The sequence below is a fragment of the Dromaius novaehollandiae genome, chromosome 9 (assembly GCF_036370855.1).
Source record: "Dromaius novaehollandiae isolate bDroNov1 chromosome 9, bDroNov1.hap1, whole genome shotgun sequence".
In the NCBI taxonomy this organism is placed as follows: Eukaryota; Metazoa; Chordata; class Aves; order Casuariiformes; family Dromaiidae; genus Dromaius; species Dromaius novaehollandiae.
Genome location: NC_088106.1, coordinates 8,567,840 through 8,583,712, shown reverse-complemented (window position 1 = coordinate 8,583,712; position 15,873 = coordinate 8,567,840). Strand labels below are relative to the sequence as shown.

Sequence of the window (15,873 nt, the reverse complement as noted above, 5' to 3'; positions counted from 1 at the left end):
ATGCTGCCTATGTTTCCCCTCTACACTAACACAAACACATGAAAGAAATGAAAGCAGTGTGCGACACGGGAGTTATTCCTCAGTAAACTAGACCCTAAATTCTCTCCATCAAGAACAGCTCCTCCACTTCTTTCGTGATAACAAAGAGCTGGTTAGCTTTTTATTTCTTCTGAAAGAAGTGCATGATATATCAAGCCTAAGCACGTAAAAGTGAAATCAAGAAGCTGCAGTAAACTTCCCCAAAGAATGACGAAAAGAAAGAAAAGAGGGGGGGAAAGGAGGAAGCGGGGGAAGAGGAAGGAGATGGTAAAATGCGTGAGAAGCCACATTCATTGAAGAGTTAAGATTTAGTAGCCTTTGTTTTACACCAGTGTGGGGGAAAAATCATTTTTAAGAGCTCTAATGAAATTTGAAAGTTACCTTCAAAAAGTTATGCATATTTCAACAGAAATAAAAATCATTATGCATTCTCTCTAAAGAGGATACAATCTCAAACTGTCAAAATTCTAAACTCTTCTACATATATTACATACAAATGCCTTCTATAAAGAAACCGCTTTTCATTTTTCTTCTAAATTAGCTTAGTGGTCCATGGTATTACACTGTCTTGGTCTAGCCTGTGAATAATGTGACAGGTAATTTTTACACTTCTTCCTGCCTGTACTTAAGTTTGACTGAAGATACGGAAAACAATTTTTATGGCCTAGGTGTAAAAAGAAAAAAGTTCTGTAAGCCCTGCATAGCCCAACTTGGACAGCTACCATTAAATATTTCATACTAAATATGTACCTATCAATAAATAATAAAAAATAGACAGCACTTTTTTTTAAACATTGTGCACTAAATTGTTTTCTCATAACAAAATGATAATGCTAACATTGATGTAACCTGCCACGTTACTACAAAAGGAATTTAAGATTCTGTGTTATCAGACTAGAATCATTATGTAATGGGATACACAGAGAAGGTTAACTACTCTGCAGATAACACACAAAATTATTTAGCTATAATTTTAAAAATTGGATTCCTCATGAAACTGTAGACTGCTATACCACAAAAATGTGATAGTAACAGTTTATTTCAATCTTGAAAAAAGCTCAAAATACTCCTGCACCACCTTATGTTTGCAAATGACTGGAAGGTCTTCAAAATGCTGAACAGTCTAATGTCATTTAATTTATAATGCTCAAGAAACAATCAAATCTCTAACTGAAACCATGGCAAATTCAGATTATATCTTCTCTTATACCCACCATGGCAAATTCAGATTATATCTTCTCTTATACCCAACCATCAGGCAGCCACAGCAAGGTTATTCATATGAAACAAGAGCAAACTACATTTTCAAGGTGGTCCACCAATAAGAGAGAAAATGTTGGGGGATGAAGCTTATACAGAATGAAAAATGAAGCAAAACTTACAGAAACAGGGGAGAAAAATAAGAGAAACAGAAGAAAGTTGAAAGAGGAGGTATGGATAAATGTCTGAAATTCTGACAGAGTTTCTGTCTGGTAAAACTATGACTAAAGACAGAGTAAAACACAAAGTTTTTCATACCATGCTGTTGTTTCTGGTATTATCTGATAAATGCAGTATAAAAATGAAAGGAAGTATCTATGCCAAACAAGTTTCTGAGAAAGGCCAGAGACACTACTGACACTCTACTGCAAACGCTGTGTTGCATCTTTTCTGCAGGTACATTTTAAGAGATAAAATTAACGTTAATCTGTTTCAAGCAAACCAGCAGAAAGTTTTCTGAATGAGTGAGCTGACTCAGTAATTACAACAGTACAGAACATCACGTGTCCTCTGTCCATATACCTCAAATATGGACACACATATCCTCAGCATAGCACAATCTTTCTTCTCCTGTCCACATTTGATGAGGCCATTAAACAGCAGGATTAGAAATTTCAGGTAGAAAATAGCACTTATTTTTATCTTAGAGTTTGAATTATCCTCTGGGATATGCCTCCCTCTTCCTTCACAAATGACATGCCTATTTGAGCACATCAGTCTTAAACAACTGCTAGCATAAGCAGCTGGAAACAGCCCTTATCAAAATGTACCCCAGCACATTTAGCCCCCTTTTCAATATGTATCCACTGAAATGACTGTCTCTATAACAAGCAGCTGTGTAAACAGCTTACATTTTAAATTATGTTTTTTCAATAAGAGATGATGCTTCTATTGCAGCTAAAACGTAATGGGGCAAAAAACCCCTCAGATCCCCAAGAGATTTATTTTACTCTGTCTCTCAAGTAGAGCTAATCTACTTTGTTGAATACAGCCACAACTCCAGTATTAGCTCTGTGATGACATTTATCTTCCACAGAAATTTTTGAAAAGTCTGTAGATAAAAAAACAAAATTGTACCAAAAGTTGAAATTTTCACACCTTTCAATAAAAAAATCATCATCACTTCAATAACTCTTTTAGAATCATTCTCATGTTTAGGTTTGAAGCCTTTTACCAAAGAGGTAACACTGTTCCATTATACAAATGTGTATACTACACGATGGAGAGTATTTACATATTATACTTAATATACCATTTATTGGTTTGAAAACAACAGTCATACAAACATTACTAATATTTTCAAGAGTATAGAAATCCTCCACATACAAAAAATTATTCAAAATTTACTCTTTGCATTGTCATTCCTGATGTATCAATGTTTATATGATCAAGAAGTTCCACTGATATTTTAGCTCTTAATGTAGTATAAGAGAGTGAGAAAGCTGAAAATGTGATCTAAGATACCTCTGTCTAATACTATAACTGAGATGAGGACTGACAGACTTCTAGTCATGGGCTTCCAGGTAGCAGAGAAGCTCAGATTCGAGCTCAGCATTTTCTCTCTTCCTGGAGGCTCTGCATGGTCACACGGATGGAAACGAACCATTAACTTGAATAGCCTGGAAAACTGCTTGCTTCTTGGCATGACTCCTTCTGTAAGTAAAGCATCTGCAGTATTAGAAACAGCTGATCAGTCTTGTGAATTAAATGCTGCCTTTCTCTTAATACATTGCAAATCAGAATGTGACCCTCACATAAGAAGGCTTTACTCTCACTGGTAAAGCCAGTGCAGAGGTCAGGAGAGGAAGGCTTCCTTCAGCAGCTACATAACAATCCCTGAAAACTGAGTGAATATTACTTTTTCTCCAGTTGAAAAAGTCCTCCAAGTTTACTTGTTACTGGCAGACTAAAATGCTGTGTATTTTCTGCTAGTAAATAAACAAACTGCATTTTACTCAGTGCATTTTTATATTAGTGACTGAGTACTCAGAATGCACTTTACTAGCTTACAGATCAGACCACAGGCATTTGCCATGCAGATTTCCCCTCCCTGAGGCTGTGCTTCGGTGTATTGGGCAATTTCAAGTGAGACAGTTTTACTTACTCTTCTGGTCTGAATGTTTCCTCTTACAACTTTATTACCTTTATTTACTCCTCAGGTTCCTGCCAATGAACAGTTTTTACAACCTTCTCTCTGAGGACTGGCATTATGCTTACTGTGTAAGAAATGCATTTCTAGAGCTGACCTGTAACTACTGCTCTGTAAACAGACTACAAGGCACAGATCTTGAACTATTTTGCTGTAAAAACAGGGATTTTTGAGTGTGGAATGGTTCCTACATGAAAAACATCAGTTTTATGTGACACTGCATGCTGTTTAACAGATGGATAAAACAAACAACTGGTGTATATTCCAAAATAAAAGACCTTCCTGAGTAGGTCACAGAAGTGAAAGGGACAGGAGAGGAAAGCAACCTGCTAAAAGGATAGTCTACAATAAGACTTCAAAACATCCACTTTCTGAAATCTGTCTTCCCAAATCCAAATCTAGTTTTGCAGTAAAGCTAACAAAAAGCAAAAATTACTTAAAAGCAACTGATAGGAAAGAGTTCCCAGCTCCTCTATCATACAGTTTCTCTTCACCGGCTTTACAGATCCACACCAATGAATTACTAACCAGAAATAGTATCAAAAACACAGTTACCATAGAGATGAGGCACAGTTTAAAAAGCTATATGGCTTGGCAACAAAAAAATAAAGAAAACCCTCTCCACACCTCAACAGATTATTTTAAGTCACTAACCCACACAACAGAACCTCCTGCAATGTTTAAAAGTACAGCTGCAAAGCCTGAATAATTTCCTGAAAAGTTTCCATCTGCCTTAGACTAGTACTATTCCTGCTTGATGGGAGAAACAGAATCTGAAAACTGTCCCCAGACTGCTTGTCTGGTATAACATAGCTGACTATATGAGACATGACATTTTAAAGGAAAAGTTAATAAGCACTACAATAAATAACAAATAAAATAAATATCAAAGAATCCAAATTTTACCACTTATATAAAAATCTCAGGTACCTGCCAACATAAATTTACACATTTTGCTAACAGATCTATTTCTTACATAAAACAGGTATCATGAGGTCAAGACATCCTACAGTCTGAGGTGCAGTACATGACCTTCAAGATTGAAGATTACACCCATAGTAAATTTATTTCTAGGAAATGAATTTGTAAGAAGGATAAAAGCTAAATTTTCAACAGAGAATCAAATGTACTGTGTGATATTTAAAAAAAATATGAAAATATTTTCCTTTTAAGTTTAATTATATTGCTGAGTCGTTTTAAGAGACAAAATCGTATAGCCGTAAGGTTAACATTTTTTGTAGGATAGAAAAACAGCAGTTCATACTGCAAATGTTGCTGGGAAAGAGTTATTGTGTTGATATACTCAAGTTTGTAGATTTTTTCTTATGCCCTACAGATTCTGTATCTAGATCTGGAATGAAAATTATATAGAACAGCCACTTAGTGACAGCAGAAGTGTGCACTGGACCACAAGGTTGTCACAAACACTGCACTCACAGAGCTTCTGCCTTCCCATTTTCTTTATAATCTTTGCACTGCATTTAATCTGAAACAAAATACTATGCCTAATACGTGTAATAATGGAAGAATTTCCTGATTTATATAAATTCTTACCTACATCTATCTTAATTTACACCACGACAACTGCTTCAGTATTTGGCATAATTCTGTATTTTTTGGCATTTGTGAAGTAGAAGCATATTAGCATGCAGTGTCAGAAAGTGTTCCAGTTCTACTACACAGTTTCAGCTTTGTTGCTAAACTTGGAAAGATGTGCATGTGTAGATATGTACTGAAGGGCAATAAGTGGAATATGAAATCAACTCAGCTGCATTTACAAGAAAACACACACCATTTTTTATGACCACTCTAAGTGGCAAATTTTCACTTATAAATGATTAGCTGTGTTTAGTTTGATACAAAGTGAAGTGTCTGTTTTTCAGATATCAATAGCACAGATCAACTTGGGGACACAAAATCTCCCCTTGGAATTTTTAAGTACTTGTGTGATCATATTAATATGATAGAACATACATATGTTTATGTATGTATTTCAGAAACAGCTGGATACATAAGGTGGAAGTCTAAAAGAAATAGTAGTGTGTGTTTTTTCTCAACTTGAGCCATTCTGTGGCTCTTGAAATAATCAATGCTAGGCTTCCTGATCCTCAGTGAAACAACTGAGGTTAAGTTAGAGCTGTTCAGGTACAAGTATAACCTACAGTAGTGAAGAATGAGGAAGGACAAAGTTTCCTAACACCTTACCCTTGTCTAATTCCAACCTGGTCTCCTCCTTTCACTTACCTGGCGGATAACAGATGGCAATGGCCTGATAAACAATACGGTGTTTTGAAGACTCCCACCAAGCACAGAGATCTTTACAACCAGCGTACATAGCGCAGACTCAGATTTGGCCCATAGTATGAAGATAGATATAAAATTTATTTTAAAGGTTGTCTTGCCTTGTCTTACCACACGGGAAAAAAAACCCATGCTAAAATTAATTTCTCCTATGTGGGAAGCAGCCTGGAAAGTTCATTTAGATAATATATATCCTATAGTACTATCAGTAATATAACATTCTTAACATACTGTCCTGCAATTTTTTCTTTGCTCTAAACATTTATCTGTTTTTTTGAATGCTGTACCCCTATAAAATCTGGTGATTTGAAGTCTTGTGGAAATCCTCTGAAGATCTAAAAAAATGTACTAATGTAACTTTCCACTGCAACACATTTGGTATGGAAGGATATAACCTAAGAAAATCTAATTCTATTTTTGCTATCTTCAGTTTGTCTGTTTTTATTCGTAACTACCTCTGATGCTTTGACGTCCTCATAAGAAAACTGCGTGGCTGGTACTCCAAGATGGTTGATGAAATAATCTGAATCCCCCTGTATCTGCACAGAACTCACATTAGATCCCGGACAGTTTGTCTTTTCCACACAGTTGAAGCTCTGGCTCTGAAAAACAAACACAAATCAAAATTCTACTTACTTACTTGTAAGCAGACTCTACCAACTCACGTCAATAGCTAACATTTGCACAGCTTTCTTAGGCCTGAAGCATTTTAAAAACAGGCCAGAACTTATACTGGTGCTCACAGGTGTTAGCTAATTCAAACTCACTTAGAAGGAAGTAAGGCTACAAATCCTTCATCCTCTACTGATATACATTACAGTCTTTGCAATAGGACATAGCAAAGAATAAATAGTGTGCTGCAACGTCTGAGTCTTTCAAAGGCCAATGAATGTCATATTTAATTAAAATGGTAGGAAGGGCAAGGGAAGGGAAGCCGCCTTTGGTGAGCATGTGAAATTACCCATACTGAGCAGAAATGGGAAGTCATCGTGCTGCCTTTTCAGAGCATGCTATGAGATCTTTAGTGTCTACAAAGGAATCAGTCCTTTACTCAGTTAATAGCATGCTCTCCAATAGCAAAACGTTTAATCAGATCATCATACACAAAATACCACATTTCATGAAAAGCTGGCAATGTAAAGAACTTGCTGCAATTGCAGACTAGGGGTTAAGAGAAAAATAGAATGAAAAGGCTGAAAATACATAAATACACATTTTCTGGGTAATTGCTTAAAACAATTCTACCCTGTGACATGTTTACATTTCTTTCACAGAAGTATTTAATGCTCAAATCTTAGCAACACAACTGCAATAAATGTTAAGATGAAAACTGGAAAATAACCTCAAGACTAGGTATGAGTGCCACATAATAACGTAGCTTTCAAATACACCAGGATATTAAACACTTAAACAGTAGGCACAAAAGCTTTCCACACTTATTATAGAAGACTTAGGTTTCTTTTGAAGACTCTTAAAAAGGTTAAAGTACTAAAGATTATTTACATTAGGCTGGCAGCTTATATAGCATAACATGACTTCCTCAGACCCACCTACTAAATCACTAGCTTACTACAAGAATAGTTTGAGATTTGTCCTCCTCTAATACTAATATACACCAGATTTTACGTATTAAAGTTCCTGGGTTTAGTATGAAAATGTTTAAAGAGTTACAAAGAGCCAAATCTTGGTATTTTTCCATATATAAATTAGCATAATTACTACTTCACAGTTTCAGTTCAGTGCTATGAAGCATGCAATTAGATACTATCCAGTATGGGTAAGGGCCCAGATTCTCACCCTAAACTATTTTAAAATAACTTCCAGAAATAGTTTCTATTTTATGAGTATTTTTGAAAGGTGGCTATAACGCTACTCTCTTTCTTATTAAATGTTTTTCTTCCCACCATTCTTAGACTCATGCAAGGCACAATTGTGTCAAAATCCACCCCAAAAGACTGACCTTCATAGCCAAAGGAGAAACAAAATATCCCTTCTGTATGTTTAGTCTACCTCTGCGTGAATGATATCCCCTCTAAAGATATCAGTAGAACATGATTTACAGCAGCCAAAATCCTGGCTTTGTATGCCATATTAGGGTAGCAGCAATATCAGACATCACTTTTAAGTCACAGTTGTCAAAACATTTCTGACAGAAGTTTTCTTAACTTGATTTTTTAAGATTTTTTTATTTATTTTTTCTTAGATTTTTTTAAAAAGATTTTTAACTTGATGGTATCCCTTTAATTACAACTTTTGCTCCTGTGCTTCTCTCTGCTCTTTCTTTACAGCCTTTAGAAGGAAGTTTTCAAACACATTGCGAAGGCATGTAACAACATTCCAGTACAGCTGTCCAAAGACATGCAAATCCACCCACTCTCTACTATTCTGGTATCAGCCAGATCCTGTACTCTATGTACTGGGACAGGTGGGCTGTTGATTAACGTGTTCAACTCTCTTGTGATGGACCAAAAAAAGATAAAGCAAGCTCTGCTTTTCAAATAGCTGGGTTTCTTGGCCACGTACTGCAATACATAGTCGTCTGTGTTTCCCTGCCCCTTTCAGTGTCTTCACTCTGTGGGCTCCCCAAGACTGAACCATTACTCTATCACACAGTCTCATTAAAGTCAGTAACTCCATATTTGAAAAACTGAAGCTACAACAGAAATAGCAAAAGCCCAAAGTATATACTAATTTCAATGGCTATTTTTAAATAACCACAGTTTACCTTCTACAATCTTTCCAAGTCAGAAACATTTTCCAGCACACATCCACACATAAAAACATGCATATAACTTTACACACAGGCATGGACAGAGGACTCATACTTAAGTGGTTGCTCCTTTCAGGAATGTTAGGAGGTCTAAGCGTTGGCACTATTCTATGATGTAGATCAGACTGTATGCTTACTTCCTTACACTAGCCAACACATCTGGCTAAGTTGCATAAATAACGATGAGTAGTCTTTTCTTCCTTTAATGTTTAAAAGTACACTGAATGATGTCAAACACCTTTTAGGTTCAATAGGAAATCTCTGAAACACACAAAAACCAGAATTACCTACCCAAGGAATCACAAAGTTAAATGACCAATGACTTTCTTGTAACACAATTCAGTATCAAAGCCAAACAGAGCAGACGACACAATGATCCCAAAGTAAGCTACATACTAAATTGAAGATTCCCTTCTTTCTAGGGGACCTGATCCCTGCTGTCATTAAACATGATGGCAGCAAAGGTGTTCAGGTTAATGCTACCAAGTAAAGTACATCTACTCAGGTTAAGAATTTATGCAACTTCCTAGCGCAGCTATTCAGAACTCATTTTTTAGATTAATCAGTAGAAGTGAAACCTGGCAACATGGTAAGAACCATAAGCATAATAAATACCTCACAGAGGTAAGAAAATTGAGCAGGGAAATGAATGTAACTTTTTTTAAAAAATATCTAGATCTTTATACTTCTCAATCCATTATGTAAGCATTAATCTTTCATTTAAGAATTCTTCATAAAACTTAATGTTTTCTATTTATTTATATCTAGAATTTCTTATGGGACTTTCGGATAAGGCATACTGTAAGCTGCAGACCAAAGCACAGAGTGGACATGGAATTTATATCCGGAATTCCAGACTGAAGATGATATGAGGGTTTTCAGCAGTTGATGAAAAATCCAAAGAAAGTGGCTGTAGACCCTGTTTAGATTCCTGATGCCTAATCCAGATGGAGGCATGAACAACTAGATCCCTTTCTAAAGAAGGAGGGGCAGACATATTACCTATATGCTAATATAAAATTGTTTTCTCTGCTCTTTTTTTAAATCTGGGAATTCTGCAATAGAATTAAATCCTTCATACCTCTTGAAAAACAGAAGATCTACATTAGGGTACCAGTCAGCTTAGTTGTCTAACACATAGGTTGGAAAAGCTTGCTTTCCTTTCAGATTTTACCACATTTACACAAGACATTACATTTAGATTAGGTAAATATTTTAGGTAAAGTACTTACAAATACGAACTTTGCCTTCACTGGATTGTCCCTCCCCGTCCCCAATCATTTATGATATACTGCAGGAAGGTAAAGTCATATTTTCATCATTCACCAATATGCTAATGCATTCAAGTTACAAATCATTCCTTCTTTCAGTTTTTGATATTCAGGTTCCTGATTTTCGTAATATTGCTAGATTTTATGAGAAACACACATTTGTTACATTGTGCAAATGATTTCTGAAATTGTACACTCGGAAGAAATTTTTTTTTTCCAAGATTCTGGACATTTTATCCCACATCAGATATCAGTGTCGTATCCTTTTTTCCTACCTTGTACAGGTATCTGTTCAATTTTAGATTAACCATGTTAACATAACCAATACATCACAGAGAGAATACTGTCTCAAACAGAAATAAGGTATTATCCATTCCTTTTTTCACAGCTATCTTGAGGCTGATGTTTTCAGACATTTTAATTACAACATCACATACATCTTGGCAGTATTTAATTTCAGATAAAATTCAAATACAGCACAAAAACATACAGCAATTAAAAGGAAAGTTTCCATTTACGTCGATAGCTTCTGGAGATGATCTTCAAGGGGACTCTATCTTTGGGACAGCAATTAGAAACTTAAGGAGATTGCTTATACAATTGAGTGGCAATCATGGGATTGACATGTTTGAGAAGAAACAAAATGTCACTGCAAAGTAGAAAGGGAAAACAAGGTTTCACATAATGAATAATATTTCACACAGTGAAGAATGTTTGAAACTTCTAATCTGTGACAAGTCAACTGGTGTACATGTAGAGATCAAGCTCTACGGTATTTTCGATTACTGCCATCTCACCTGCACCCTGAAATGTGTTGCCTTAGTGTCAAGAACATAAAAAGCTGGATCATTATTGTCATCCTACTAAGCAGATTAGTTTTACAATAAACTACCAAGGTTACAGAGCCAAAAACGTTAACGAGGTTCCATACAGGTTAACTATGAGAAGAAATGGAAATATTATTTCTTCTACTGCAGAGATACAGCTAATTAACAGAGCATTTTGATACTGTTCCTCTTTTTGTACTGTTTCTAAGAGGAGAAAACAATGACCAACTCAATTATTTTTGAATATATACCAACTCCCATTTCTGTTAACATACCAGGAACAGAACAGAACAGACATGTTCCTTTCTTAGAAATCCAGGTCTGCCCATTACCCAGCACTCTGTCCATCAGAAAAAGCTCTACTACACCCCATTTTTACTATTCATAAATAATCTTTTACTTTCTTTCTCTCAGTATAACATCTGTGAAATAATTTTTATGTATGAAATTTTACATATGAAATTTTTAAACCTTAGATTAAGAATACAACAACATGTGTGGGGTTTTGTGATTTAGATCACCATCCTTCATGGTAAAATATTTCTATTTTTATGACAGCAATGTTCAAATTAATACTTCTACTATTTGAAGAGTTTAACTGCCTATTCAACTTCCACTGTCCTGACACATGTGAATGCTTGATGATGATTAACACTGTACGTATAGCTCAACAATAAATATTTAACACTACACTAATATGGGAAATATTTTCACATGCAAAATATTGTCCTTTTCCAACTCATTTTCCTCATTATTCAGACTCTAAAATGTCAGCATTCTTCAAGCATTTTGCAATGACTGTAAAGTTCATGCAGGATGCTTTGCATTCATTAAACAATGAAATGTTTCCCGAAATTAATGGACTATATTAAGATAAAGAATAATAATGTCCTGCAATTAATAAAACTTTCCCTCCAATGAAATGTTGTTAAACTAAGGCAAGCTATTAACTTGATCAATGCAAGAAAGTTTGGAATAACAGCCCCATCATACAGCATGCCATATACTCCACAAATAATAACAAATCAAAGCAAGCAAGAGCTGCTGTGATTTGTGTGTGTGAAGGAGGTGGGGATGGGGAGGAGGGGTTGGACAGTCTTCTCGTTCATCGTAAAAAGTGGAAGAACCACAAAATGAAAAAGGGATTTGAAGATTAAACAAAAGCAATGGACAAGGGAAACTGAAAGATTACAGAGAAGTGGGATGTGCCAAGAAGGTAAGTTAAAGGATCAGCAAAGGAAGCTTCTTCCTCCACCCTGCCTTTTTTTTTTTTTTTTTTTTTTTTTAAATAGTATAAGAAAAGAAATCCAGGAACCACTCCCTGGAATAAGAGGAAAAATTAGATGCTTTTAGCATGTGAAATGATGGCAGCTATGGGAAGGAGAGGAGGCTGGATGGCAGTAACTAGACAGGTGGCACACTTCAGGCTCAATTCAGTTGCCTAAATGTAGGTATCCAGTGCCACCGGAAATGTCCTGGGGTGTTCACACAGGCTTAAAGTAAGACATATGAGAACCTCATATCCTACTAAAATAGCATCTGCAGGAATGCAGGATGCCACGTCTCAAATGGGATTAAACTTCATTTATGCAGCTGAATGGAGATACTTGATTTAGCAGATTGGATTGAAAATTTCCAGGCAGGTCAGCTGCTTATGCACTCTCATGTCTAAAGCAGAGTGAAGGAGAGACACACACTTACATAACATTATTGTAGCAAATAGTAATGACCCTTTGATTTAACTTGGGGACATATGTTTATGTATCTTTAAACTAGCAAGCTGTAAACATTGTGATACTGTATGAAAACACCAAGCTGCAAAGCAGCATATTAAATGCTGTTACATAATTAGTCCTTGTTTTGTTTGTGGCAATTCTGAGTCTACTGACTGGTCTCATCAAAGAACCTTCAATGAAATACATATTTTAAAATGAAGTTGGTAAGACTTCTCTAAGATTATTTAGCATCAACTATTTAAAATCTGTTCCTCCTCCCGATTCATGGGGTTATTTCTTGTATTATTATTGTTTTGCACGTAAAAGTAATACTAAATAATGTCTAATACCAGCTTTACGGAATTAAACCCAACAGCTAGACACGCGACTGAAACCACACCTGCAAATACGTATTTATTAGACTATTGCTCACAAATAGTGGCAATGTTAGCAAGGGTAACAAGGGGCACTAGTTTGAGATTCAGATGGTCTGCAGCTTTCGTTTCCTTTCTTCCTTATCCTTCCCTAGAAGAGCCATTCTAAATTTTTGTTAGAGCTTTCTGCGCTAAAGACACTCCCATTTCTGACAGAGATTACCTTCAAAGTCCATGATCACCACTCAGTTAATCAACTCGAAATACTGCTCTGGTGGGAGGGAAAACAAAAACAACAAAAAAAAAGTGGCCTCAATGGTACTAGCAGAGAGTGCAGGTCTGGACGTATTCATACAGATATGAGGAGGGCGTTAAATCAATTTAGACAAAAATTTTGAATAATTATTAGTATGCTGCTGATCTCTGGAATCAGATGTTAGTTCTTCTGCAGCATAGTTTAGTGAACAAAGTTTCAAGTCCTGGATATGAGGTATTTTCCACCTCCTGCAGTCATTTGACATCCATAAGAACAGATACAGTTTAAATGAACTTAGTTTCAGAGAGGGAACTGTAAATTGTAGTGACTTGCAGTTATTCAGAATAATTAGAGGCCAGAGGCTTCACTGTCCCATGTTCAGAGTGCCTCAACGATAACACCATGCTGCTTCATACACTGCTCATCTCCACCGGATCATACATTTATCTTCCTACACCAATGCAAATCTGCAGAAATGCCATTAAACACAGGATTTAAAAACATTTTACAAGTTCTTCACTGACAGACAAATTTGTCAATCAGCATGTTATAGCAACCTTGTACCACTTTGGCATGCTCTCCCTGTAATTTTTTTCACTGACATATTCACTACTTTTTGTTTAAAATGATGTCATTTACAAAAACAATCTCTTCATAATTTAATAATTTGCTTAACTTTAATTTTGATAATCCACAGGAGTTTTTCCTTTTATATATGCAAAAGGATTTCTGAGTTCGCAGTTTGGAAAAAAAAGTTTAATTGCTATGCATTACTTCGCCATGTGCAGTCAGATCCTACTTAGTGATCCTTTAAATGTTAGCTTTTATGTACGCAAGAAAAAAAGAGGATGGGGCCATACTATTTTTCAGTGGTGCCCAGTGACAGGAGGAAAGGCAACAGGCATGAACTGAAACACAGGAAATCCCATCTGAACATGAGGAAAAACTTCTTTACTGTGGGAGTGACAGAGCACTGGGACAGGTTGCCCAGAGGAGTTGTGGAGTCTCCTTCTCTGGAGATATTCAAATCCCGCCTGGACACGATCCTGTGCAACATGCTCTAGGTGACCCTGCCTGAGCAGGGGGGTTGGACTAGATGATCTCCAGAGGTCCCTTCCAACCTCAACCATTCCGTGATTCTGTGATCCTTTAAAGTGGCTCCAGCTGAAGATTCAAAACCTTAGCTGCTTTTGAAGATTGATTAACATGTCTAAGTAGTTTTCAACAGGACAAATAAAAAATGATCTATTTTCCTTATAAATTATCACTGATACCAGCTTCAGAACTACAGCAGGGAAGCTTTCTCTTTATGAATAATAAAGCTCTATTTCTTGAGCTGAATAGCCATCTGTGTTAGTAACTGGTGCAAGACAAACACATTCAAGAAGCAGAAGCCTAAGACCATCTAGACGAAGGGAAATTATCTAAGCAAAGAGTCACAGAATCTATTATTAAATCAACCACAGGCTGTGGAAAAATGCAGTAAAAGGCCCCAGGCAGACTAGATTAGACAACAGAAGTGCTCCTGTATCTCCCAGATACACTTCTGAAAACTGAATTAGTATGAAAACCTACAAATGTATATTTATTAGAAGGGGAATCTTCTCTCCCCCCCCCCCCAATATCTACTTGAAAACAATGCTTTTAAATTAACTGTGAACAAGATGATTAAGAAAGAAACAGGGTCCAGAAATCAAATTCAGAACCAAATGATTCTTGTAGTGCCTGTTTCATGTGCAGTGCATTCTATGACAGAAGGCAAAATAAGGCATCCAGTTCTGAGTCCTAGTCCAGCATGGCACAATGCTTATCAAACAGGCATGCGATTCCCTGGGGATTTCTAGATGTGTGTGTGTGTGTGTGTGTGTGTGTGTGTGTGTGTGTGTACGTGCAGGAGAAAACCCATGGGGAAAAAGAAAAGGGATTGTCATGTCACAAGGCAACAGATGAGTATCTGAGTTCCTCTGAATGTGTTATGCATCATCATCATCAACAGGCAGGAAAGGCCAGAGAAGCTGCACAGCAAAATAAGTACACATCTCTCATCCATAAAAACCTGCTACACTCTGACAAACAGATCATTAGAGGAAGAAGGTCTGATGAAAAATATTACCAGTTGTTTGCCTACCCTGGCTACCAAAACCTATTCAAAAAAGCATGGAGTTTGTATTAATTCCACTGAAGACACACTCCTCTGTTATCTCCCATCTGATAATCTGATTTGGCCTTAAACTTCCTGCTTTGCTGTTTTTGCTGACTGATCATGTATTAGGACCATTACTGTTAATGCAAATCAGCTGTTTATAAAATTATTAGAGGAACTTCATACAGCACTTTCCTCTACAGACCTCAAAGTGCTTTTCATACCGCTAACAGCAAGCAACGTACCTTGTATTTCGGTCTTGCCCAACATCACACAGCAAACCAACCAACCAGGAATTAAACGCACAGCATTTCCCAATTCTGAGTCTTGTCAAACTGTCACGTTTCAAGCATGTACAAAAGCATCATTCCAAATTATACCTGCTCATTCTTTCTCTGCATCAGAGAAAGAGAAAAGAAAACCTAAATGTGCCAATGATAACTAATATACTATATGCAGAGAATAGTTGTGGTTTAAACAGGCTAAATGTTACACACCACTACTGTGATGTATTTGCCTATTTACAAAAAGGACTTGTATGATCAACTCTGCCATTTTTAAGCCGTAATAAAAATATTTTTAAAGGGGTGGGCAAAGTATAATGATCTACCTTAGAGAGTAATAGTTTAAAAAGCAGTCATTTCTATGCTTGTGCATGCCTTTTATATCTATTTTGGAAGTGACTGCAGAGATCAGGGAGCATTTAAAATCCAGTTTCACAATCAGCTTTGATTTGCTGATGCTGTACAAGATACTGAACTACAACCA

At 36.3% G+C, this 15,873-nt stretch overlaps 1 protein-coding gene across 12 annotated transcripts in view; it reads right to left on the bottom strand.

The window, feature by feature from the left end:
• The window catches only part of NAALADL2 (N-acetylated alpha-linked acidic dipeptidase like 2), a 531,897-nt gene that overhangs the window by 100,828 nt on the left and 415,196 nt on the right, over window positions 1-15,873 (bottom strand). For 11 of the 12 annotated variants that reach the window (XM_064516623.1, XM_064516624.1, XM_064516622.1 and 8 more), the window contains one exon: window positions 6,205-6,351. The exons of the other annotated variant lie outside the window; for it this stretch is intronic. In XM_064516623.1, coding sequence (XP_064372693.1) covers window positions 6,205-6,351 — 147 coding nt within the window. The remainder of the gene's footprint in view (window positions 1-6,204; window positions 6,352-15,873) is intronic. 12 annotated transcript variants of the gene reach the window in all.